The following is a 26,850-nucleotide window of genomic DNA, read 5'->3' as shown; positions in this document are numbered from 1 at the left end:
GTCAAGAGGGGAGAGCTCTGCTCATCTTATACACGAAGGCCTGTGTTCCCAGAGCCCTGTATCCCATCCTGCTCAATGAATATTTGCTGCTGATGGTGACGTGTATATATTTCTTTACCCTGGGGCCTGGGAACATCCAGGAAGCCATGGAAATGGATCTGCATGGTGCCATTGTATCTGTTCCTGAATCTTAGATTTGTCAAATAGATACTACAAAGAGATACGTTTTATGATCTTCAGGTAACCTCATACAAGACCTATAACCCATGATAGCTTGTGATATATTGGATACTCTTCCAACCTACTCCCACACAAACCAGGAGACAGAGACAATAATTACTTGCTTCCCCATCCTTAGGAAAGGATGTTTATTGCAAAGTTGTCTGTCCTGCCAGCTCTTCACTGTGGCCCAAATAATGAAATAAACAGGAGGACTGGCTGCGTCTTCTTGTGGTATTCTAAGCCCCCAGAGGCTGAGAGATAAGCTCTGCAGAGAGCAGTCTGGGGAAGGCAGGGATGAGAAGATGTTGGCCAAACGGACTGTAGCCACTAGACACAGTGGAATACCTCTGGTGACCCTATGTTGTCAAAAGACTGTGGTCTTGGAGCTGGGAAGATGACTCAGTGAATGAAACTCTAGCTGTGTGAACATTGAAGACCTGAATTCATACCCTAGCACCCATATAAAAAGCCAGGCATGGGACAAGAATCTTTCATTTCTGCACCGGGAAATGGAGACAGGAGAATTCCTGGGACTTGCCTGGCCAGCCAGTCCAGCCAAAACAATGAACTCCTGGCTCAGTGACAGACACTGTATTAAAATGTAAGGTGGAAAGCAATGGAGGAAGACACTGGGAGTTGACGTCTAACCTCCAATTGTTCATGTACAAATAAAGATACACAAGTGTGCACATGTGTACACCCATGCACATTACATATGCTTCAAAAAGGGGCTCTGGTCTCTTCACGCTGTGTCATCTGTGAACTGTTAAAATATTTCAGCTACCCATGAGCAAGTTGTGGAAGGAAGTCTTCTCTCCAGTGAAAAAGCACCAAGAGCTACCCATGCTGTCTCCACCCTAAAATCTCAGTACTCAGGAGGCCAAAGCAGGAGGATTTCGTTGAAAGTTTGAAGGAAGTCTGCACTTGTATGTATATACTGTTTCAAAACATAGACACAACACACACACACACACACACACACACACACACACACACATCATAGGGGTAGGATCTACTGAGAGTTTGCGACTATGCAAAACAACCCATAGATCACCACTTCTTTGCTACTTCCTGAAGTATTTCTTCCTTACTCATTGATTTTGAGATTCTTTGGGGGTGACTTTACAGAGACCTCCCAGCATTTGGAGCAGACATTGCTTCTGTGGTGCTTATATTGTCATCTCTTGTTCTTGGTCATCTCCGCTGTGTATGTCAGCTCGCCTAGCGTGTGTCCATTCAACCTAGGAGACAGTGGGAGATTAATTTGTGCTGAGTGCAATGGCGGGAATGGGGTTATAGAAACAAGATACAGACCTTGCTCCCAAGGACCCTGACCTAAGGGAGAGAGAAGTAGTTACATAAATAGCCTCAGATCATTATCTCGAAATGTCAGGGGAGGCATGTGGTGCAGGGCTCTGGAATTGGGGGTATCTTGTCCTGAGTCTGCCTAGGGGAGGTGCCACCTGAGCTGAGCTGTGTCTCACAGAGACAGTGAAGGTTGCTGGGGTCAAAAATGCAAGGCAGGACATGGAAAGTGAGGCTAGGCCTCTAGGCAGAGCCTGTGGCATGTGTCCACACTCTAGTTTATCCCATGTGTATAGAACAGCAGCAGCCACAGCTGTGGCCATCTTCCATTTCGGATTCTCTGAAAGGCATTGTAAGAAGAATGTGGGTCTTCCCTGGCCCCTGGTCCTTGCTCTGAAGCTATATGATGCCCGTGAGCTGCAAACACTCACAACTTGTAATACTTTTTGCACTCCCCAAGCCCCCCTAACCATGCCACATTCCACTCCCTTTCCCTGACTCATCCTGGATTCTTTCCTTCCCAATCCACCCTTCAAAGGAGACATCTGCCCTTTCCCAAGGATGGGCTCCTCTCTGTTCCCCTCCTCCCCGTCCCCTGTGTCTGCTAACTCACCGGCCCCCAGGCAGTGGTTATACCCAGCAAGGGAGTCCACATTCACAGCCCACATCTGCTCCATCTGGAACACTCCTTCCCAGAGGGTGGAGACCTCCAATTTCCTGTCAGCCAATAAAAGTGAGATCCTAGGTATTGAAAGGCAGGAGCACAGAATTCCTGGGATATTGCTACCATCCGAGACCTCGAGAGCTGTAAAGAGGCTGTTTCTGGCCCATGGAGATTCATGGAGGTAGGATTCCTTGAACCCAGTATGGCTCACCTTGACAAAGCTCCCGGGTGAGAATGGCCAAGGAGTTCAGGAGGAATTAAAGGGGTGGGTGGGTGAGAAGGGAATTTGAACACTTTAGAATTTTCAGAGCCTTCTTATTAAAGGTGGTGAACCACAAAGAAGCCCAAGTCCTTGTATTACTGTTCACATAGGACATGAGCAGCCTGGCAGAGCATATTAGCTGAGGCTGGCCTTTAATTTTTTTTTTTAATTAAAAACCACAAATAGGACATTGAAGATAAAAGAAACCCATGAGACTATTACCAGAATAAAGAAAAACATGTGGGAATGTAACTCAGTTGGTAGAGCGTTAACAACCCAGGAGGCCCTGGGTTCTGCCCCAGCACTACATAAAATCAGTTGGTAGGGCATGTCTGTAATCCCAGCTCTTGGGAGGTGGAGGGAAGAGAATCCGAAGTTTAAGGTCATTCTTCAGGGCAAAGCAAGTTTGAGGCCAGCCGAGGCTACATGAGATCCTATCTCCAAAAGAAAACAGAAGATACACAAATTTAAAAACAAAAAAGTAAATACTTAACAGGAAGCAAGTGCTTGGCTTTTATCCCCGTTTAGATGAACTGAAATCAACTTGGACCAACCTGGGGCATTTCTACCACAGACACACGGGTGTAAGAGGGGACCATGTGGTTAACTGGCTCTGTTGTGTGTTCTTCCTGGTCCGTGAGACCTTGTTAATTTTAGGCAGCTGTATACAACCTCTCATGAAGGGAATCTATAAACAGAACCCAGAGTTAGGTTAGAACCATAGCCCATTCAATCTGAGAGGCAGGGATTATCTGTTCAGACACCTTGGAATCCCCAGACTGCCCTTCGATGAAGGGTTCGTGAAAATGGACCAGTTTGTATGATAAATTAAAAAATGTGTTCTGGGGGTTGGGGATTTAGCTCAGTGGTAGAGCGCTTGCCTAGGAAGCGCAAGGCCCTGGGTTCGGTCCCCAGCTCCGAAAAAAAGAACCAAAAAAAAAAAATGTTCTGAACTCTTTAGGAACTCAGTTTTACTCTGCTGACTCCATCCATCCTTGTGGAGGAATGTCTAAGTCAATGAAATTCTAACTTAAAATAACCTAGAGATCTGTGTGGGAAGGAGGGGTGTGGACGGAGGTCGGAAGGTAAGACAGGGCAAGGAGAAGAGTGTGATCACTGTACATTATGTACATGTTGAAATTGTCTTACAGGTTTAATTAATAATAAAAAAGAAAAAGAGCACAAAACATTTTTTATAAACACAAAACCCAGCCTTGGTCTCCCTGGGACAGAATCTCACATTCAGGGCACAAGAAGAATTGTGTGTGCTCAATAAGAAAGTTCAAAGCTTCCTTTGTCCTTTATTTTCATGTTTTCATTGTCCGTTCTCTGAAAATACTCATGTGTGGCAGGTTTGTGGCCGCCTTTTGTTTTCTTACTTCTCCTCACTATTTTCTGTAGCACCACCAACTGCTCTTGTGGTGCGATTATCTAGAGAGGAAGAAAAATCACCTTTTGATGCCAGCGGAATTTTTCTTTTCTCGACTTTAAATGGGGTCATTAGGCAAATCAGCGTGGCGAGACCGTGATGCCAAAGAAAATGTTTCCCAGACAGGCTGACTGGATGGTGGGCTTCTGTTCAGCTCTTTGATCTCTTCTACAGGATGTAGGTTTGTATGGGTAAAATTACAGCCCAGATAGTCAAGAGTTTCAAATTCACTTTTTCCATCCTGGTCCATAGGAGCAGCAGACTCTGGCTCCCAGGTGTCATTGACCTTATCTCTGTGGAAGTCAATAGGCATCAGTAAGAATCCTGCCAAAGCCCCAATCTTGGTGCTACAAGTCTCTTATTTATTCATTCATATTCATATTCTCTCTCTCTCTCTCTCTCTCTCTCTCTCTCTCTCTCTTTCTCTCCCCTCCCTCCCTTTCCCCTTTCCCCTCCCCTTTCCCCCTCCCTTCTTCTTCCTCTGTCTCTCTCTCTCCTCTCTCTCTCTCTCTCTCTCTCTCTCTCTCTCTCTCTCTCTCTCTGTCTCGTGTGTGTGTGTGTGTGTGTGTGTGTGTGTGTGTGTGTGTGTCGGTCAGAACAGTTTGGGTGAGTCAGTTCTTTCTACCTCCCATTGGAGCAAGCACCTTTGCTCACTGAGAGATCTGACTCACCCCTCGATGAGTTCTTTCAATGCATCACCTTGCCATAAGACAATTTAGATTAAATAACAAGGCTGACTGCAAACTACAGCACTTAGGAGGCATAAATATGATGACATTAAATGCAGGGACTAAATATAGGACAAGAGCTTCTGACTCCATGTAGACCAGGGCAGGGCAGCTGGTCGTGTCTGGTTGTTCACCTGATGGTTGCTGGCTGAGTATGCACTACAGGCTGGATACTCATAAGCCCTCAGCAAGGCTTCTTACCCTTCAGAGAGAGCCCATTCCATGAGCTGAAACATATAGCAAACACTCAGACAAATGCTACAAACTGTGTCCAGTTGGGGGAGGGATGCTAAAAGAATGAAGTATAAGATACAGTAAGAAGACAAGGAGAAACAGTACATAATTAGTATATCAAGACTCAAAAGGCAGATATTTAAACTGGAATCCACAGAGCTCTTCCAAAAGTTCAGTGGGTTAAATTCAGAGTATATAAACCTTACTAGAAAACAATTCATCAGACTCTTTTTTAAAATTTATTTTTATTTTAGGCGCATTGGTGTTTGGCAGATAGATAGATAGATAGATAGATAGATAGATAGATAGATAGATAGATAGATAGATAGATATGAATATAGATATAGATGTGTTTGTATGAAGGTGTTGGATCCCCTGAAACTGGAGTTACAGTTAGTTATGAGCTGTTATGTGAGGAGTGCTGGAAACTGAACCTGGGTCCTCTGGAAAAGCAGCCGATGCTCTTTACTGCTGAGCCATCTCTCCGGCCCCATCAGCCCCAGTTCATTAGACTGTTACCTAGAGTTTTCTAAAGTTCTGAAGGTTGACAGCAAGCCGCAGCAGCAGCAGCAGCAGCAGTGCCTGCAGTGTCCCTGTGACCAGAGATCTCAGGTAACTCATGTAACAAGCATGGCAGATACTAAAGGCACTGAGAAAGCTTATTATTCAGTACATTAGGCCGATACATATATTCCTTATCATAGATTTTTACGATTTCAGAGGTGATTACAATATTTCATTTCTTTTTCCTCCTTTTCCCCCAAACACTCAAGCATCTTGATCCAAGAAGTGTCATTCTTAGACTACCCCAAACTGCTAAGGGGCAATAGCAGAGCTGCCTGAAAGCCATGAGTGCTCATGGCATGGCATGTGGTACAATGAATAATTTTTTACTGGTTCCACCAAGAGCATTCCCAAGAGAAACTGGTTATATCGTTATCATTGGAAATGTTGTTATTAAGAATACCACCACAGCTAGTAACTTCATCCCTGCTGTCTTATGGATGTGAGCCATTTATGTGGCTACTGGCCAAAAGACAGAAATTGACTTGGTACTATCACAAATACAGTGTCTGACCCCCTGGAAGTTGTCAGGGTCCTTCCAGAGTTCAGGAGACCATGCTCTCAGGACCACTGTGGTAGAGTTGAGTGCAGGGTGCAGAAATTCCTCTAAATACTTAAGCTACTGAGGGAGTGCTACCAGCAGAAACACTGTTTTGGTGGTTGGGGTAGTGTAGCAGGAAACATTTAAAAAGCTATTCCATGTTATCACCTGCTACTCTCTGGCCCCAGGTGGCCTCACCACCTCTATCTCACGGTTCTCTTGTTGTAGGTCCTGCTCCCATTACCAGCCATCCAGCCCCTGTGGTTAGTTGTTACAAACCCCCATAACCCAGTAAAACTCTAGAGGTTTGAAATTATCAGTCAGATTTATATTAGTAAATTCTCAACCCACAAAACACAAAGAACTCAAAACTCAATTGATATGAACATAAGTGAACACCTAGGTGGGGGTGGGGCAGACACACCTTACTTATTTCATCATCTAAGAGATCCCCAATACTTACAGCTCTTAGGACTGTGTGGTTCTGGCTCCTCCTCCTCTCCGATAGGTTCCATCTTGTCTCCTCCTCTGTCTTTCTGTACTCTCTGTACTCATCTCTCTCAACCCACCTTCCTTTTCCACTGCCCAATCACAGGCTCTCTTCTTGTGTCTGCTGTCACCTTCATATAGACAGCAGTCCACATTTTCCCTTTGTTGTTCAGTTAAAAGGCTCTTTCCTCTCAAATATAAATTGAAACAACTATTACCACTTTGTAAATTATAAAGTATAAGATATATCTAACATCCAACCCATCATTTCTGTCAACTGAATAGAGAACACTGTTATCTACCCTAACTTTAAAAAGACTTATAATTCCATGTTATGTCCTTGTTTTAGCTTGTATACTATCTGAAAACTATCTTCTCAAATATATTCTCTCAAAGGTAAATAGCCTAGGTTTGCTATGAAAGTATATCTAGTCTTCAACCCCATCAGAAATTTGAGAACAACTATTATTATCTAAAAATATAGGAAGCCTAACACAGCTTCCAGAACTGAGACAAGTTGTAGAGACAGCAGCCTACCTAGACAGCCCCTGTATGTCAGGAAATTGGAGCATCAGTCTTCCCAATTTTATATCCATAAGAAATGTATACCAATGAAAACCTTAAATTTGTATCAAAATAAATTCCGTACCAAAGTAAGAAATTATAGCTTCACCTTAGTAACTATTATAAGGATTTCTACCAAGTGATTATGGCTACACAACCAATTCTAGCTATTTCCTCCCTGTTCAAATCACAGTCATTTCTAAATTTCCCAGAAAGACAACTTAGAATAACCACCTCCAGACCCTCAAGTCCAGGGAACCAGGGCAACAACTCTTTATAACCAGCTGTATTATGGGCATTGAGATATCTTAGAGGAGAAGGGAAGCTAGGGAAAAATGGGGGAGTTGGTTAACCTTAAGAAGGCCACACCAACGATTGTTGTAGTCTCTGATGTCTGTCCTGACTGGATCCAGTTGAAAGTCCCTGAGATCAGGAGTTTAGGCAGGCCAGTTCAGCATGTCTGACAATGAGACTCACCAAGGCTGTGTAGTCTGTAATATACAAATCTCAAAACAAAATTTTAGTATCATCAAGCTATCTATATGGATTGTATCAGTCTGTGTAGGGTGTTCAGACTAATTAGGATGAAATTCTGCTCCAATCATAAGTCTTCATTTGTGCCGTGTGAGGAATGGCACAAAGAATAGTTTTTGTTTGATTCACCTGAATCTATAATCAGGTGGTCTGCCTCTATCAAATCTGATCCATGTAACTCTGGAAGGTGTCCAGAGTCTAATCGCCTTTTCTAAAAACACAAAGGCAAAACCCTTCTCCCACATCAGCATATCCTTCAGTTGGCAACCAGGAAAGCTTGTGTCCTGCCTTCTCTTCCAGAGGAATAATACAACAACCAGAAACCTCATAATCCTACTTATTTGATAATAGAAAAATGCAAAATAAATGAACTACTGAGTAACTACTATATGAGCCTATATTAGGCCTGTTCTAATTTGTCATGTCAGGAAACTAAACCAAAATTCCTGTAGAGCCTATGAACAGAGAATATGAGTTTCCCATAGACTCATTATTGTACCATCTATATGTTGTGCTCTCTACCTGGAGCCACAGACTTCTATTCATTAATACCTGTTATACCATCTCTCCGTCATGCTCGCTGCCTTTTGAGCCACAGGCATCCATCAACACCTGTTCACAGCAGGCAGTTATCACTGCTCTCTACTTGGAGTCAGTAATTTTTCCCTATCCTAGTTCTGAACCAAAGGTGAAATTCCCCCACATGATTCAGACAAAATCTGTATGTAAATCTATCCTAAAAGCAAATAAACCAGCCTTTGAACTAAATCATACTCCAATCAACATCTGCTAAGGAAGCAGGCAGCTTCCATTCTCCAGCTCTCTGTGGCCCAGAACAGCCTGTACTGTTCACAGCAGGGACCTCAGAGCCCGTGAGCAGAAACTGTTTGTTGTCTTTGTTTCAAGGTTCCTTGCTCTTGAACCATCACATGACCTGACTCTGCTTAGACTCGACTGCTCTCTGATCCCCCAGACTAAATCTCTAACTCATAGGCCAAGAGTCCCAAATTTCCAGTGGATTCCTGCCCCATGTTGGGCACCACCTATAGCGGGAAATATTTAAAAAGCACCATCCCATACTTGCTGGCAACTCTCTGACCTAGACAGCCTCACTGCCTCCATGGCTAGCTGCATGGAGTGACCACCCATCTTGCAGTCCTCTTGTTGTGGATCCTACTCACATTCCCAGCCATCCACTCCCTGTGGTTAACTGTCACAAATCCCTGTAACCTGGTAAAATCAAAACTCTAGAGGCTTGTAATTTCTCAACCTACAAAATGCCCGCACAAAGAACTCAAAACCCAATTGATATAAATACAAGCTACACACACCTAGGTGGGGCAGATGCACCCTACTCAATATTTAATCATCTATCTAAGAAATTCCCAATACTTTGGCTCCCAAGTCTGTGTGGTTCTGGATCCTCTTCCTCTCCTATAGGTTCCACCTTGCAGTCTCCTTTCTGTCTTCTCCTCTGTCTCTCTGTACTCGTCTCTAAAATTCTCAGCCTGCCTTCCTTTTTCACTACCCAGTCATAAGCTCTCCCCTTATCTTGTACCTGCCCTCACCTACATATAGACAACAATCCACAGGGTAGTGTAATGTCCAACTCTGAAATGGAGTTTTAGCTATGCTTTCTTAGGAAGACAATTTTAAATCTTAGGACTTTTTTTAACAGTCAAAGGAAGCATTATAAATGTATGTGTCCTTAAAAGTAGCTGCATAGGATAAGAGAGAGCATCCAGTAGCTCTAAGACACAAATCCCACTCGGCAAGATAATAAAAGGGCTTTATTTTGTAGACATTCCCCTTACAACAAATCCAGCCCCATTTCATCCTAGAGTAGAGAAACAAGGGAGAACCAAGGCTAGTGATAGGATCAGGAACAAAGTCTAATTCAGTGGTTTTCAACTTGTGGGTCACCTCAGATATTGTGCACATCAGATATTTACATTATAATTCGTGACAGTAGCAAAATTACAGTTATGAAGTAGCAATAAAATAATGTTAAGGTTAGGGGCCACCCCAATATGAGGAACTATACTGAAGGGTTGCAGCATTAGGAAGATAGGTGGTTCAGAAATGTCTCCTCTACCTGAGAAAAAGCCCAAGAAAGTTTAAGGAGAAAGACAGTGGCTGAGGCTATAGAAAATGCTTGCCTGACCCATACAAGTCTTTGCCTTATATCTCTGGTACAGAGAAAAGAAAAGAAAGAGATAAACAAGAAAGGAGGAAGAAGGGGGAGAAGGGAGAGAAAGAGGAGGAGGGAGCAGAGACAAGAACACATAGGCTGTTAATGAATGAACAAGCAAACCAGGGGGCAGAGTGCAAGAGTAATTACATCTAAGGGCAACTCTACTCAGTATGTTCCCCCTGGGAATTTTTATTTGCTTTTTGCTATACAGTATGGAACATCTTAAATGGTCACAGAATACCTAGGTGAACCTCCATTGCAGAAAAAATTAGTTATCCGTGATCCTAAGAAAGTGGAAATTCCCAGTTTAATTCAAAGTGACGATCGTATTTGCTTTCAACATTTGTTCATGAATCTCATCCTAGGCCTTTGAGTTGAGACTCCATGGCCTTAAAAATATCCACAAGCACGCTGTTTATAGTCTAGATAACCAGAAGTTGAAAGTGTGACTTTTGTGGTTTGTTTTGTATCTTTGAACCAAAACTATTAGACTATTGGATGTGAAAGAAAGAAAGGAATGTGGACTTCTTCAGCTGGAAAGACAACATCATCAAAACGCTAAGACAGTGTCTGTAGCTTTTAGAAACTTGTGGGTCCCAAAGGGCTCATAAATAACTTTTATGGTATTCAAGAACACACTTGATTTGCCCAGAAATTCCAGTCATTCTTACACTCAGTATATTTCCTGCTGGGAGAGTGAATCTGTTTCAGCTTGCTTGTTCTGGTCAGTACCGTCTCCAGGAAACACTACCCTGAGCTGACGCTTGCCCGATCCTGGGAACTTCTCTTAAACAGAGAAATGATGGTAGGCCAAAAATGTGCTTCTTTCCACTTTGAAATTGAGCAGCTATTGTCCTTTTGATCTCTTCTCTAACAGGCAAGCACCTTTGCCCTCTGGTATTAGAGAGAGCACAGTCAAGGGTTAGTTGAAATGTGCTGCCTCTTTGCCAGTGTGCGTATGTGTGTGCACACCTGTGGTGTGTGTACGTATGCGTGTACTCACTCATCCATGTGCATGCATATGTTTCGGGTGTTTTCTGTTGCTCTTCCTCCTTGTTTTTTGAGGCAGGATCCCTCACTGGACCCGGAGCTCTGTCTTTTCACTGGACTGGCTACATGGTGAGCCTCTGCCCTCTCCCAACCAGCGCTGGAGTTACAAACATGCACCGTAGCATCTAGCTTTTTATGTGAGTGCTAGGGATGGAACCCAGGTCACTGTGCTTATATAGTAAGCCCTTTACCACTGAGCCACCTTCCCAGCCCTTTACAATGCATTTCTGACCAAGTCAGCTCAGTCAGTCAATAGGGTGTCGAGGGAGGGAGTGAGGAGACTGAGGCTGAAGCAGACTTATTTCTCTCTAGCCTGCTTTTATATCATTCTAGGTGCATCAAAAAACAAAACAACAACAACAAAAAAAACCATGGTCAGTTCTTAGATCAAAGATGAAGTAATCAATCGAAATAGTAAACAGGAGATCTCACAAGATAGTAATTAAGTAAAGTAGTAAGCAAAGAGATCACATGAGGTAGTAACTCAGCAAAGCAGTAAACAAAGTCCCCTGGTCACTGTTTCTAATATTCTCATCTGAGCCGACGTCCTCGTCTGAGCCCAAATTCCAAATTCCTAGATGTGGCAACAAAAGCTCTCATCACATTTCCACTGTTGTTGTTGTTGTAGTTGTTGTTGTTCTGTTTTGTTTTTCTAATGAGAAATTCTCCATCCAATGGTAGAGGCCATGGGATCCTGGGGCAGTCCATTCATGAAATTATCCTTCGCCCATTTTCTAAGTGACTACATATAGAAGTGGGGTAAGTGGGACTCTATAAACCTGACCCCCTGTTTATTTTAAAGATTTTATCAGTATCAAAGTATGAATCAGTAGTAGGACAACTATCTCTCTGGACTGTACGTTTCCAAGTGTAACCACTGCTACCCTCTACAGACAGAAGCAGCCACCAGCCCTTTGCTGCTCGGAATCCCTGGCAAAAGGACGCTGGAGCCCAGGGGTGTGTATGCCTTGGGAGCACTAGTGAAGGTCACAAAACTGCTGGTTGGCTCTCTCTGGGCTTCTCTGGACCAGAGTCCCAGAAACCCCAGCCATTATTCCCCCAAATGGAGCCCACATCTGAAAGTTGCCTCCTCCAGTGGAGGATGGATTATAGATCAGCACGTGGCATTTCGGTTGTTCAAATACTACCAAAAATATACCTCCACCTGTACTGTCGTTGAAGAACGTTACTTCTTTTTAGGCTTTAAAGTGATTTGTAGTTGTATTCTGGACTTTACTTTGCTCCTGAAATTTTTATGATGTTGTTTACTGAAAATCGGGTAACATCCTCTAAAAGCTTTTTATCAGATGTCCAGATCCCCGTGGTGATTTCTTAAAGCGTAGCTCAATTTACATAAAAATGTCATCATCTCCAAAGACGACTTCGATAAAGTGCTTGTCTGGCACTGGGTGTGTATTATTCACACACAGAGAAGCTCTGTCTAGAAATTTAGACTATGTAATGGACTACCGAGGGCAGACGCGATAAAAAGTTTTGTAGCCCTGGCACACCTCAAGCGACTGAAGCTTTTTATGACTTTTTATGACACCGTGGAAGTGACTTGAAGCTCAGCAGTCGTTCCTGTGGTGTGGATGTCCACAGTACCTGTGGAAGGAATGGCCAGAATCACACCGGTGTCTACCTTAAGCTTTCTGATCTATGAAGGGCAAAATCACTCCATTCCAGTCAATGTGCATGAGGCCTTGGCAGAGACTTGGCGTATTTCTAAGAGGTTGTACTCCGTAGACCTGGGGGTCACCTGTGCCCCTGCTGAGCAAGGCTCCCTCAACAGACCTCACTGGAGCCACACAGCCTGCCTGCGGTATGGTGAATTTTCACCCCCTCGGCTCCCAAATGTATCACAGGAATAAGTAGCATGTCAAAGAGGAAGCCCAAGAGAAGCATGGTGAGCAGTAGTGAAGCCATTCCACTGGGGAAGAACCAGACTGTGGCTACCAGGAATGGGTTTATGGGTAAAGGGTAGAGGTGCTGATGTCAGACCAGGCGCCATGGGAACCAGCTCCTCCAGCCTCTAGAGAGACGAAGCAACACAGGCTGCCTGCAGCTGTGGGCTTATGAAGCCGAGGCCTCAGGAGATGAGGAACAGTGCCTCAGACCTGCAGCTAGGAGCAGACTGGTTTGCTGCTTCAGGACAGGTGTACATTCTGCTCCTTGTTCTCATGTGTGGGCTGAGAAGTACTAACACCTGGCTCTGGACTAAGGGCTCAGGGATCCAGCAGGTAGTAACCATGTAACTCCTAAGGAAGGACAGAAGAGGGAGAGAAACAGGAGAAAGAGTCTTCCATTTAAAATGGGCCACAGACTACAGAAAGTCAATATTAGAACTGAACAGAGGCCTCACACACTAGACAAGCACGCCAGTGCTGGGCTGTATCCCAACCCTCTTTTGATCGTCTATTCTGAGACCAGGTCTTAATAAGTTACCCAGGCTTGAACGTACTCTACAGCCCAGGCAAGCTTTGAACTTGGAACCTGACTCACACCCTTCAACATAGGTGAGAGTACAGACCTTTGCCACCAGGGCCAGTTTAAACCTCTTTTTGTTCAGCATTCTTTCCACCAGTTCCTAAATTTCAGTCCTCCCATTTGATGATTCTGTCAAATTTATGCACTGCGTGTTTTCACCAAGACATTTCTTGTCTGAGGAAGGTCCTTCAAAAATCCCACTTGGTACAGAGTATCTCTAATGGTTTAATAAGTAACTCCCACCAGGGCTGACCTCTGTTTAAAGACATTCTTTGTGTTAATGCTTGAGACAGATGCAGTAGGAAAGGGGTTACCTGCCAAAATCATTATAATTATGAGATTTTAGTGACTGCTAATGTATTCCACTTTACCTTTGAAAATGTTTGTACAAAACTGGGCCGGGACCAGTGGGTTTAGACTAGAATCTGTAGACACTGATTTGCTTAATAAAATAACCACATGGCTGGCAGAAGTCTACATACCTAGTTGCCCTTCCTACCCTGGAGCCCGGGACAGCGCCTGGATCTGGCAGGTAGCATTCCTGAAGATTTTGAGAGTTCAGTTAGGAAGGCAAGCTTAGCACCCCACCTTTCAGCAGTGTGCCTCTCTGAAGGCCAGACTGGGGTCTCTAGCTTTTTATAGATTCAAAGGGCCTCTATTCCTTCACAGTACATGATGACAACTGAAATACTAATCCAAGAATTAGTACACTTCACTGGAAATATGCAGTAGTGACATTAGAGACCAAAATCATTATTTTTGTGTGTATGATCTGGTATGTGAATGTGTTTATATATAAGAAAGAGGGGGGAGGGAAGAGAGGCGGGGGTATTGGGTTTGAGGTGAGCATGTGGAGGTCAGAGGGTAACCTTTGGAGTTGGTTCTTCTTTTTTCCCACCTTTCATGGGTTCTAAGGAATTAAACTCAGACTGTCAGCCAGGCACACATGAGTCTTCATACTAAACCATCTCACTGGGCCTTAAATTTCTTCTCAGTAAAAGATGCTATGCTGTGTGTGTGTGTGTGTGTGTGTGTGTGTGTGTGTGTGTGTGTGTGTGTGTTGGGAAAGGACACTAGTGTGTATGCTCACAAAGGTCAGAGGTCAGCCTCAGGTGTCTCCCTCAATTGCTCTGCAGCATGTTTTACCAAGCCACTGGAACTTACCGGTAGGCTAAACTTGCTGGCCATCAAATACCCAGGAGCCCCTTGTCCCTGCCTTCCAGCCCTGAGCGCGTATAGCACCCCACCCAGCTTTTTTATGATTCTTGGGATTCTAGGGGTGCTACATAGCTCTTACTACTCCTGGGCATGGAAGAAAGCGACCCTTCACTCTGATAACTTGGGGTAGGTGACGCCTCTTTCGTGAGAGGTTAGGTGGGAATAACAGAACCCTCGATAGCCTGTACCCCACTTAGGAAGGAAAAAGACAATAAACCCTGGAGTTGTTGGTGTTGTTGCTGTTCTCTTTTTCCTACGAGACATGCTTTATTCCTAGGAATGAGGAGTCACGACAGGTTAATGAGACGGTACCTCCTCAGCCCTCCAGTCGCCGGCTCCTACAGGTGGAGGGGGTCAGTCCTGGGGTGGAACCCAAAAGCCTCATGTCCACACTGCAGCAGCCACAGTAGGCAGTTGGCAAGTTGAGGTATAAGTGACACAGTATGGGGTTAGTGGCATCCAGAAAATGCCCAGAATCCAGGAGATGGCCATTTCAAGAGCTTATGCTATTACCCATGCCCAGCAATAGACATGATATTCAGGGACAAGAATCTGTTCCTAACCTGGGAGGCAGGGATAAAAGCAAAGAACCCTCTTCTAGAATCTACGGCAGTGGTTCCCAGCCTTCCTAATGCTGCGACCCTTTAGTGGAGTTCCTTATGCCGTAGTTACCCTCAACCATACAATTATTGCTGTTGCTACCTTATAGCTGTAATTTTGCTACTGTTATGAATCTTAATGTATAGGTAACGTATCCGATACACAGATTATCTGATATTCGATAACCCTGTGAAACCCTGTGAAAGGGTCATTTGACTTCCTAAAGGGGTCACAATGCACAGGTTGAGAACCACTGATCTAGAGGAACCAGGGGTACTGATCTAGAGGAACCAGGGGTACAAAGAAGACGTCTGAGACAGAAGCCCAGGCACAAGTTGTAAAACAGGATCATATTGCACCAAACGCTGGGCAGAAATGGGATACAGAGATAGGTCACATGTTGTTCTTCCTATGGTGTCACAAACCCCTTCAGATCCTTCAGTCCTTTCTCTAACTCCGCCAATGGGGTCCCCTTGTTCAGTCCAATGGTTAACTGCAACCATCCTCATCTGTATCAGTAGGGCTCTGGTAGAGCCTCTCATATCTAATTCCTGCCAGCAAGCACTTCTTGGCATCAGCAACAGTGACTGGGTTTGGTGGCTGCATATGGGATGGAACCCCAGGTGGGGCAGTCTCTGGATGACCTTTTCTTAGTCCCTGCTCCACTCAAATGGTCCCTGCATTTCTTCCCATGAGTATTTTGTTCTTCCTTCTGAGAAGGAATGAAGCATCCACAACATATCAACCAACCAGACCCCACCAGAGCTCCCGGATTAAACCACCAACCAATAAGTACACATGGAGGAACCCATGACTCCAACCACATATGTAGCAGAGGATGGCATTGTCCAGCATCAATAGGAGGAAAAGCCCTTGGTCCTGTGAAGGCTCATTTCCCCAGTGTAGGGTAATGCCAGGGCATTGAGGTAGGAGTGGGCAAGTAGGAGTGGAAGCATCCTCATAGAAGCAAGGGGAAGGGGAGGAGGTATGGGAGAGGGAAAGGAAGATACATTTGAAATGTAAATACATAAAATATCCAGGAAAAATAAAATTAAAAAGAAAAAGAAAGATAGGTCACGTGAATGACCAAATGATCTCGAGCTCAGTTTACTGGCTAGAGATTTTCAGATTTTGAAACTTTCTATCAGATAAGGTGTTATACAATGCCCAATTGATAGATCTGAGCAAAAGATCATAACTTACCTTGAAGAGGGCAGGGTTCCTAGTTTCCTGCCCAACCCCAAGCCACACTGGCCCCTCTGTGTGCATGACATGTTTTAGTGGTCTTAGGTCTCTCATTTTCAGGCCCAGTTTTAGCCATAGAATTGCAGAGAGTTCAGTGGCTAAAAATTCCAGAAGCAATAGGATTTCCTGCCAGATACCCTACACTTCAATCCTTTGACAAGATAAAAAAATGTAAATTTCCCAGAATACATCTCATCCCTGCCACAAGCTTCTATGACTGCGGTGCTAGATACGCAGTTCTGCCTTCCTTCCTCCCCTTCCCCATGTTGTTACCATTCTGTTGAGTCAATGAACACATATCCTGGAGTCGCACCTTGTCAGATCTCTTAGTATGCACACATTTATGAGGCCATTCTACCTAAGAGGCCATTTCTATAGGTGGGAGTCAGGAGAGGAAGCTGAAAACAGCATAGACTCTCTACATGCCTTGGGAGTGCGAATCCCCTCGAGGGCACAGGGGAAGGTGACAGTAAGATCCACTCCATCGTTGTGATGGTTTGGATATGCTTGGCCCAGGGAGTGGCACTATTCGGAGGTGTGGCCTTGTTGGAGTAGGTGTGTCACTGTGGGTGTGGGCTTAAAACCCTCATCCTAGCTGCCTGGAAGTCAGTTTTCTCCTAGCAGCCTTCAGATGAAGAGGTAGAACTCTCAGCTCTTCCTGAACCATGCCTGCCTGGATGCTGCCATTTTCCTGCCTTGATGATAATGGACTGAACCTCTGAACGTGTAAGCCAGCCCCAATTCAATGTTGTCCTTTATAAGAGTTGTCTTGGCCATGGTGTCTGTTCCCAGCAGTAAAACCCTAACTAATCCTAACAATCATGGATGTTAGAGAAGGGAGCGGTAATCCTGGTGACACAGTGCACGCTCTGTCCTTGCTGAACAAGATGGTTATCATAGTTAAGACATTCACCTCAAGTAGATGATGATGTAGAGATCCCAGGACCAATGAATAACAGGTGGTCAGAGCCTCTGTCTGTCACACAGTCACGGTCAGATTTCTTGCTCTCTTCCTGTGCCATAAATACAAGACAGACCCTTCGCATGTCTCTCTCCTTCCCGTGCTCCATAGCTGCAGAGACCTCAGCATCGGTCTTGTTCAAACCACACTTATCTCTTGTCTTCTGTCTGTAGTGGCCTTCTGAATATTACCCGACAGCTACTTTTGATCTTGGTTATGACCCTGAAGCCTCAGGAGGAAGAATCGATCCTCCCAGCAGGAATTCTATCCCAGATGATAACTGATCCCAGGCACAACTGGTTTTCCTTAGACATGTAAGAGAATGAATGGTTAGGTTGCCCTCATAGGTTTCGCTTATGTTTGGCCCAAGGAGGGTTTTCTTGATTGGGGCTGCCCTTGGAGGGTGTGTGAAAGGCCCAGAATGTCTGCTCCTCACTGCTTCTTGCAGGCTTGAATTTCATGTGCCTTTCTAATATGCAACAAGAGCCCAGAGCATTCACTAGTCTATGTACTGTTTTCCCATGTTGCCTTATCTGGAACTTCTGCCTCAGCATGCTTCCTCATTTCTCTGAGATATGGACCATGGCTGAAGCTAGGTTCCTGCTGGTGAGGCAGCCATGCTGTGTGGCTGATGAACTGACTGATTTAGTGAGAGGAGATTTTCCTGTTGGTTTGCCATAGGCATGATAGAAAAAGATTTCCCACCAAGGCAAGAATATATGCCAAAAGAAAAGAAAAGAAAAGAAACCCACACATTTAAAATTTATAGACATTTTTACATGTAAAAATGTTGCAGCATGACTTGAGTCAAAGTGTATTTGTCTAGTTAGAGTTTTACTTCTGTGAACAAACACCATGACTAAGGCAATTTGTATAGAGGGCAACATTTAATTGGGGCTGACTTACAAGTTCAGAGGTTCAGTCTATTATCATCAAGTCAGGAGCATGGCAGCATCCAGGCAGGCATGGTGCAGGAGGAGCTGAGAGTTCTACATCTTGGTATCTCTATTAAAGTAACAGAAAGATAAAGTCAATTTGGGAGTCTTAAAATCGGGGACTGGTACCAGTTACTTTTCTGTTACTGTGGGAGAACACCATGACCAAGTATAACTTATGGAAGAATGAGTGTATTTGGCATCACGATCCCAGAGGGGTAGGACTCCATCATGGTGGGATGACACGACTGGCCAGCAGGAACAGTGAGCTGAGAACCGCCATCTTGAAATGCCAGCACAAAGTGAAGAGAGCTAGCTGAAAGTGGAATGAGACGTTTCATCTCAGAACCACCCCCAGTGACTTACTTCCTCTAACAAGGCCACACCCCCAAACCTCCCTAAACAGTACTACCAGTTAGTATTCCAATTCCTGAGGCTGGGGATGGGGAGCCTTCTCATTTAAACCAGTACAAAGGTTGCTGCTGTTGTTTTTCTTGTTCTTGTTGTTAGTGTTGGTTGGTTTTTTTTTTGTTTCTCAACACAGGGTTTCTCTGTGTAGCCCAAGCTGTCCTAGAACTCACTCTGTAGACCAGGCTGGCCTGGAGCTGAGATCCACCTGCCTCTGTCTCCTGAGTGATGGGATTAAAGGTGTGCGCCACCAATGCCCGGCAACTCATTTTTAGTTTAAGAATATAAGTGGACGGCAGGAACTAATTATTTTCCAAGATCCCATTAAGATAATAAGGGAGGTTTGATAAGTTATTTTTCCACCAGCGAAATGAGCCAATTCAAGCCAGATTAGATTAAATTAAATGCAGGTTTATTGGGAAGCTGCTCTGGGACGGGAGAGTTCACTGGCCCCAAGGAAGGAGACCAGGGAAGTCGCTACAAGAAGGGAGAGGAGAGGGGGAAGAGAGAGAAAGAAAGAGCACATTGCACAGAAAGGGGGGTTACTAAAATGTCTGGATTATATAAGCAGGAACCTCTGGGGGTAGAACAGCCCAGTCCCTGGGCTGGGAAGTTTAGGGTTTGGAGCAGAGTATGCTAGGTAGGGACTGAGGGATGCTGGGAGAATCTGGAGGCTAGGTCTGCTTTGATAAGTAAAATATGCATCTCAGTCTCTTGTCCTGGAGGTCCAAAACCAACGTATTTATGTTCCTCAGAATTTCACATATTGACAAGGCTTTGGTCCCAGCTGTTTGAACTCCTAGGAAATGTCAGAAGATAGAGTCTAGGTAGAGGATGTAGGTCATCTGGAATGTGTCATCGAAGGGTATTTTGGGACCCTAGTCCCTTCTCCCACCATCTCTGTTTTCTGGCTGCTCTAAGGCTTGTTCCTTTACACCCTCTTACTGTAGTGTTCTAGCTCTCTGCAGGTCTCTAGCAATGGACTGAAACCTCAGAGTGCCCCTGAAACAAACTAAACAATTCTTTCTGTTAATTGTTTCTCTCAGGTACATTGTAACAATGACAGGAAAGTGGGCAGCGGTGCAAGGACTAAGTGGGTTCACAAAGCTCCAACCCTGAGTGTACTTAGAATGGGGTTGCCTGGAACAGGTTTTAGTCCCTGTCCTGACTCCTCTCAGTGATGTAGGGGTTGGAGCCAGGAACAGTGACGACTCTGATGTGGGGGTGGAAGCCAATGAACCCTTTCTATCCAAGTTGCTATTAGTCAGACTGTTTATCAGAGCAACCAAAGCAAAGTAGGATTTCAGAGCTGAGCTGAACTAGTTCCCACAGCAAATAGGAATATTGCTCCTATCAAAAGCAGAATGATGCCCTTTTAACCCAGAGCAGTCTTTCTCTGCATCCCAACATATAGCCAGGGTCTCAGGTGGCAGAAAAGACCACACAGACACCAAAGTAGGTGTTAAGTATGCACTGCTCCATGACACTTGTCGTAGAACAAAGAGCTACTTCCTCAGGGTGGTACTCTCTGGAGGGCTGTGGGCAGACCAGCTCCAGAGGACACCTCCCACCCCCTCTGGAAGGAGGCATCGCTGGTGATGTGATTCTGGCAGGACTGGAGCATGGACTGGGAAATGAGGGCGTATGGCCACCCGCCCCTCGAAGTCTATAAAACCTTACTGAGAAGTCCTGGTTGATTCCTCCAGTCCGGGTCATTTTTTTTGTAAGGTTTGAAATAAAAAGCTTATGAGGCAGTGTTTGCAATAAGACTTAGATCAGATTCATTCCACTTATCTAAATTGACTAACCCATCAAATGTGTTCTCTGGCTGCCACTGCTCACCTGTGGGTCAAGAATGCTTTAAAGCCTTGGTGAATGGGCTCAGCAATTCTTCCCTTTCCCATTTCTAAAGCCACAGTTAGAGCCCGAACAAGAAATCTCCCGTCTGCATGTCCTTTACCGTTGAACTCTCCTCTAATGTCTGTAATTTTAGAGTGGGAAGATCCACTCCCAATCTCTCTTAAGTCTATATTGGAAAGTTTTATTATTTTTTTTTTAAATCCACATTGTCTGTGCCTTTCATGTAGGAAGTCACAAGCTGAAAGTGGTGGGGGATTTTTTTTTTTTTTGCCTGATTTTGCTCAATGTTATTAGTTTGTTGCCAACCAATCGCACAAAAAAAAAAAAAAACCCCACAAATTATACATTTCATATTTGCATATTTTTCTTCCTGTTTTCTCTGAATTGGCAGAGGTCCTTGTTTTAAAACTGCGCATAACCTATATGTACCACTGAAGGGAAAAGGAATCCAGAAGAAGGAAAGCACAGTTAAGATCGCATAATATGACTAGCTACGAGAAGTTATTTCTCTTTGGGTGAAATGAGCCGATTCTAGTAAGATTAGAATATAGTGTTAGGCGGGCTTATTAGGAAGCTGCTCTCAGGGCTAGTTCCCTGGTTTCAAAGAATGAGGCCAGGGAAGTCACCCTGGGGAGGGTGACAGAAGAAAGGGGGAAGAGAAAACATGCTCTGGGGAAGAAGAGAAGGGAGGAGGGGGGAGGGCAGATCAAAATGTCTACATTGTATAGGAAGACTTTCTGGGGGAGGGAAATCTCAGCCTTGGGTGGAAAGTTCAAGGCAGAGGGCTGGGTAGGTCATCCATGCCCCACAACCAGTAGGGACTGAGGGACGCTGGGATAACCTGGAGGCCAGGTCTGCTGTGGAATGTAGAATATGCACCCGAGCCCTTTGTGTGTGGGAGGTGTCTGGACCCCAACACTGAATGGTAGATAGATAACATGAAGGGCATACATACATACCTTCTAATCTTACTTGAGTGCGTGTGGGGCAAATATTGTCCCCATTTTACAGATGAGGAACTTGAGCTTGTGAGGCATAAATATTTGCCCAGGACCCCACTACTAGCCAGCGGTACCTACAGAAGCTGCAGTGGGGTCTGCTAGCATCAGCACTTTCCCGAAACAGTCTTCTCTGAGAGGTGGAAATGTATAGATGGGAAACGCTGAATGAGTGCAATTGTTCACACATAGTTCTTGAGTCAAAGAATAAGCACCTTTTCCAGTTCTTTGCCATACAGAGCCTGGTTTAGGGCACCAGGCACATCCATCCACCATGTCCTACGAATGAGGAAACTGGGCTCGGGGCATCATCATTTTGCTAAGGATACACAGCTATTGAAGACCTGAGACCAGAACTCAGACTTCCTTCTAACCCAAAACTATAAGCGACAAAAATATATAAGCCATTTTGGAGGGAATTTGTTGAGCTTCTGAATCAAATGCTTATGTGATTTGTTTAGGATAAATTCTAGGTAGGTTACGTTCTTACAGCTTTGAGTGCAGACAGAATGGCCAGGTGTCCTCAGTGTGCTCTTTGAAGTATTTTCTCTACTTCCCCAATGCTGGGAAATTTTTAATGGAATCAAGTCTTCACTGTAAAAGAGAGCCCGCCTTAGGCAGGGGTGGGCATTACAAGGAGCATAGAATTCAAGGTCCAGAGGAATACGGCAAGTCAACTTGGCTGTATCTTCATTCTTCCCACTCTAATTTAAAAGAAAATTTAGGAGACTGGAGAGATGGCTCAGTGGTTGAGAGCACTGACTGCTCTTCCAGAGGTCCTGAGTTCAATTCCCAGCAACCACATGGTGGCTCACAACCATCTGTAGTGGGATCCAATGCCCTCTTCTGGCATGCAGGTGTACATACCGATAGAACGCTCATATATAAAATAAATAAATCTTTTTAAAAGGAAAATTTAGGTATGTTTTAATGATTTTTTAAAAAAATGAACTTTCATGCATTTATCATAGAAGTACTACATGCATAGCAAAAAAGAACAGCCCCCCTAGCCCCCACCCCAGTCAGAATGGCTGCCATAAAGAGACAGATGCTGGCTAGAGTGTGGGAAAGAGGAAGTCTCTACACTGCTGACGGGAACGCACACTGGTGTAGCCATGGCAGAAGTCAGCGTGGAGTTCCTCAGAAAACTAAAATTAGCACTTCCCTGTGGCATAGCTGCACCAGGCCCAGGCAGATACTCAAAGAAACGGAAGGCAGCGTCACACCCTTGGGGCCTTCTGCACGTACATCCATGTTTCCTGCTACACACCTTATACTAACCAAGAGATGCAGCCTGTGCAGCACAGAGGTCCAGTAAAGAAAATGTGATAGGCTACGCACGCGTGCGGGCGTACACACACACACACACACACACACACACACACACACACACACACAGATTTTATTCAGCCATTAAGATGAATTAAGAAAGGTCATAAGCCTGGCTCGGGAAGACTAAAATTACACGATGCTTTCTCTCAATATGGAAGATGTAGATTTAAATACGTGTGTGTGTGTGTGTGTGTGTGTGTGTGTGTGTGTGTGTGTGTGTGTAAGTACATGGTATGTGTGTATCTAGGATATAAAGCTAGAAGGACTTATGGGTTGGAGGAGAGAGTTCTAAGTGGACACAGAAACAAGACAGAGTGCAGGGGAAGAAAGACCAAATAGGACATATTTTTTAAATTTAAATACATGCAAGCGTCTGTGCGTGTTGGGAGGGAGAGGAGCAAAAGGGAGACTCTCTGAGAGGGAAGTAAAATCGGGGAGAAGTGAGTACGATTTTGTACACACTAAGAAAAACAAAAAATCCTGATGAAATAAAAGTAAGCCATTTCTACTTAAGTCATTAACATTAAAAGAAATGATAGAGGAACTGGCCCTGCTCTTCCAGAAGACCTGAGTTCACTTCCCAGCAGCTCACAACCGTCTGCAACTCCAGTTCCAAGTAAGGAATCCGACTTCCTCTTGGCCTCCATGGCGTCCAGGCATGCGAGTGGTGCGCAATACATGTGGCAGGCAAAACACCCATATGCAAAAAATAATAAAAGTTAAAAGAATGGAAAGAAAGATAAAATTGTGAGATCATTTTTACAATATGTATGTGTTAAAAGAGGCTCGCCACAAAGAGATGCTCATAATAAAGTCGCCCGCCGAATATAAAAACCAGTGCTTCCACACAGACTTTCTTGTCCCCAAAAACCGAGGGGCCCCTTCAGAACAAGACACCTGCTTAGATTCTGATCCCCTGCGTACCAAGTCGGTCCTCAGTTGAACGGCACAACTGGTCAGGATCTGAAGGTCCTAGTCTTGAGCCTCTCTGTCTCCGCCCTTGAGCAGTGGATACTGAGTGCTGCCCTTGACCTTCTGCGGGAGACATCTCTTATTTACTTCTTCCAAAGAATTTCCTTAGCAGGGCTGTAATGAGCACCATTCATCAGCCTAATGGGCGCAAATGGAATCCCTTGTAGTCCCTCAGGAGGTGCCTTGGTCTAAGAAAAGAAACCTAGTTAACTGCACCTTCTGAACTAGAAATTTATGGTTTCCCGTGGGTTGACCTTGCAGGGTTATTTGTGGAGTCCTATAGGAGCATAGCCTTCTGAGACCCCATAGCATACTTGCCCCTCCCTCGTTCCATCCCCTTTTACCAAGCAGCCAATGGCCTGCCTCTACACCCTTCCGCTCCAACAGGGGCTGCTGTAACCACACCCACTCTGTTCCTGTTCCACCATTGGCTATTGCAAACCCCTATAGTGCTAACAGAACCCATGTCTAGCCTCAAGGAGGAGAAAACCTGAGAACCACCCTGCTGCCTTGGAATGCTTACGATGCTTACATGCTCAAACCCTGCCATCTTCTCACTTAAATATAACCTTAGAAAATGTAAAGCTTCTCTGAAATTTAGAAACCGTTTATGAGACCGTTAGAGACTCCATAATTATTTATCGGATGTATGCGTACATAAAGAAACTCACTTATGTAGGGTTAGCAATAATAGTAGGTGATTAACTCCAAATTCATTGAGAATTAAAACTTACTGGATTAATTCCATAAACATTAATGGACAGTGGGCTGGCAGATAGCCAGCCAATGTGAAGCACAAGAATTAGACATTTCCTTAGCATGCATTTGACCCAACCAAAAGTCCCAGCCTGCAGCAGATGAGGACACAGGGTATTCAACCAAGTAGGCACACCCCAACCTGCCAGGCTATGCACAGACCTGGCCAGTGTACACAGACACTGAGACGCAAAGGGAACATTTTCTTGGGAAGTCTGTGAATTCTGTCTGCCAAAGAGTTTGTAGTAAAAAGGTGTTGATTTTTTAAAAAAAAAATTCTGCGGCATTCAGCAAAGCTGTGCTAAGACCGCAGTGCTTCATTGCTGTGTCTTCTCTCCTAGGACATCAATGAGTGCATTCTGGAAAACTACCCCGAGTGTTCCAACCCCAGGCTATTTTACATCATCCCGTATTTCTGTGGACAGCACCCCAGATGTAGGTAAGCATACAACCGTACTGGGGAAGCTCCCCGATGCACTGGCACTCTGCAAATCCTCTGCAGGAAGCCCCTCAACCCTCTGGGATTCAGTTCGTGGCTGCAGTAGCTCTCCTAGAATATCATTTGCCATTCTGAGTGTCACACAGGGACTGTGAGGCTCTGTGAGGCAAGCGTCAGAGATACGTAACAGGGACACCCATTCACCAAATCCATTCATCTACCTAAAACACAGATGTTACCTCACCCTGCAAGACAGTGGAGACCAGAGTCAGTGGCCAGCCTGCTCCTCCACAGTGATCATTACCCATCTCTGCTCTGGAAAGCTACATCAGGTCCAACACTCAGGTTTGATGGCATCTCTAATGAGATACGGACCGTAGAACAATGATTCTCAATTTAAGGGATGGTAACCCCTGTGGGGGTCAACTGACCATTTTACATGGGTTGCCCAAGACCACCAGAAAATGCAGATATTTACATTATAGTTCATAACAGTAAAGAAATTACAGTTATGAAGTAGCAACAAAAAATAATTTTGTGGTTGGGGTGGGGGGGAGTCACCACAACATAAGGATCTGTATTAAAGGGCCATAGCATTAGGAAGGTTGAGACCCAATGCTGTAGAAAGAAGAGCGTACTTTCCAATGAACAAGCTGGCCTGACTTGAGCACAGACCTTGTTTACGCAGTGACTTACTGGGGTAGGCAGCATACCCCAGGGCAGGCACAAGCATTCCTAGTACCTTCCTTTGGTGGTACTAAGTAACCATAGCTGAAATCAGATCTGCAGTTCTAAGGACAAGTCTACAGCCTAGAAGAGAAAGGGTTGCAACAATGAATCACTATGTGGCAGAAATAAACCTTGTTCTCCTTTGGGAAAACATCCACTAGAGTAGACCGGTTTGTGTTCCTGCCACGGGGCATCGCTGACTTTAAACTGGGACACATTCTCAGATTTATTAATTTTTTTTTTACGTTCTCATTTTTGTTTAATGATGAGTGTTGTTTTTGCTGAGCTTACTGAAGCATGAAAGTCTACTTACAATGTAAATTCTAGGCGTTGTCAACGTCCTGGCTTTGGGCAGTCTTTTCCCCATGTATTTACATTGATGATTAATATCACTCAGTGTATCAGTCTGCTGCTGAAAGGATTCGAGGTTAATTTACTCCTTTTTTGTTATGATGGAGGTGTTTTCCCTAAAATGGGTCTCTTTGGACAGTGTACTTAAGTGCCCCCCAACTCCTCGTATTCCCTCCACCAATGTCACTTTTCTGAACCTGACACTGATTCTGTGCAGCAGGAAAGGGTTGCGAAGCGACCTTGGCTTGCTCAAATTCCAAGTTGAACCTGTAAAGAAAGGCCCTCCTTTGCCTTCTGTGACCCAAACAAACAAAACCAACATCGTCAATGCTTTAAAAGGATGCAGTGACTAGCAGCTGCCATTGGGCGCTAGTCTTAATCACTACAAAGATATAGCCAGCGACAAAAGCCATTCTAGGGTCTGGAGAGGTGGCTTAGCAGTTGAGAGCACTGACTGCTCTTCCAGAGGTCCTGAGTTCAATTCCCATGTGCACATGTGAAAAACACCTCAGCTAGGGAAATCGGGGAAGACCGCACTGTTTTAGAACGAGCTACATGGGTTGTTGCTGCCCATCATGGGCCTTTGATGTAAAGCAACTTTCTCGTCTCGTCAAGGGAGCCTGGCGAATGGGCACTGGAGCGGGCCAAGCTGAACGTGAATGAAAACTTCCTGCTTGTGGGGATTCTGGAGGAGCTGGAAGATGTGCTGCTTCTACTGGAGAGATTTTTACCTCATTACTTCAAGGGCGTGCTCAGCATCTACAAGGACCCAGGTAACA

At 44.7% G+C, this 26,850-nt stretch overlaps 1 protein-coding gene across 4 annotated transcripts in view; it reads left to right on the top strand.

Moving 5' to 3' along the window:
* Nucleotides 1-26,850, top strand: part of Ust (uronyl-2-sulfotransferase) — a 295,264-nt gene that overhangs the window by 224,518 nt on the left and 43,896 nt on the right. For all 4 annotated transcript variants that reach the window (XM_063265960.1, XM_039081060.2, NM_001108458.1 and 1 more), the window contains 2 exon segments: nt 24,894-24,991; nt 26,687-26,844. In XM_063265960.1, the coding sequence (XP_063122030.1) occupies nt 24,894-24,991; nt 26,687-26,844 (256 nt within the window).

This window comes from Rattus norvegicus, chromosome 1, assembly GCF_036323735.1.
Source record: "Rattus norvegicus strain BN/NHsdMcwi chromosome 1, GRCr8, whole genome shotgun sequence".
Classification (NCBI taxonomy): Eukaryota; Metazoa; Chordata; class Mammalia; order Rodentia; family Muridae; genus Rattus; species Rattus norvegicus.
This window is presented reverse-complemented; position numbering and strand designations above follow the sequence as displayed.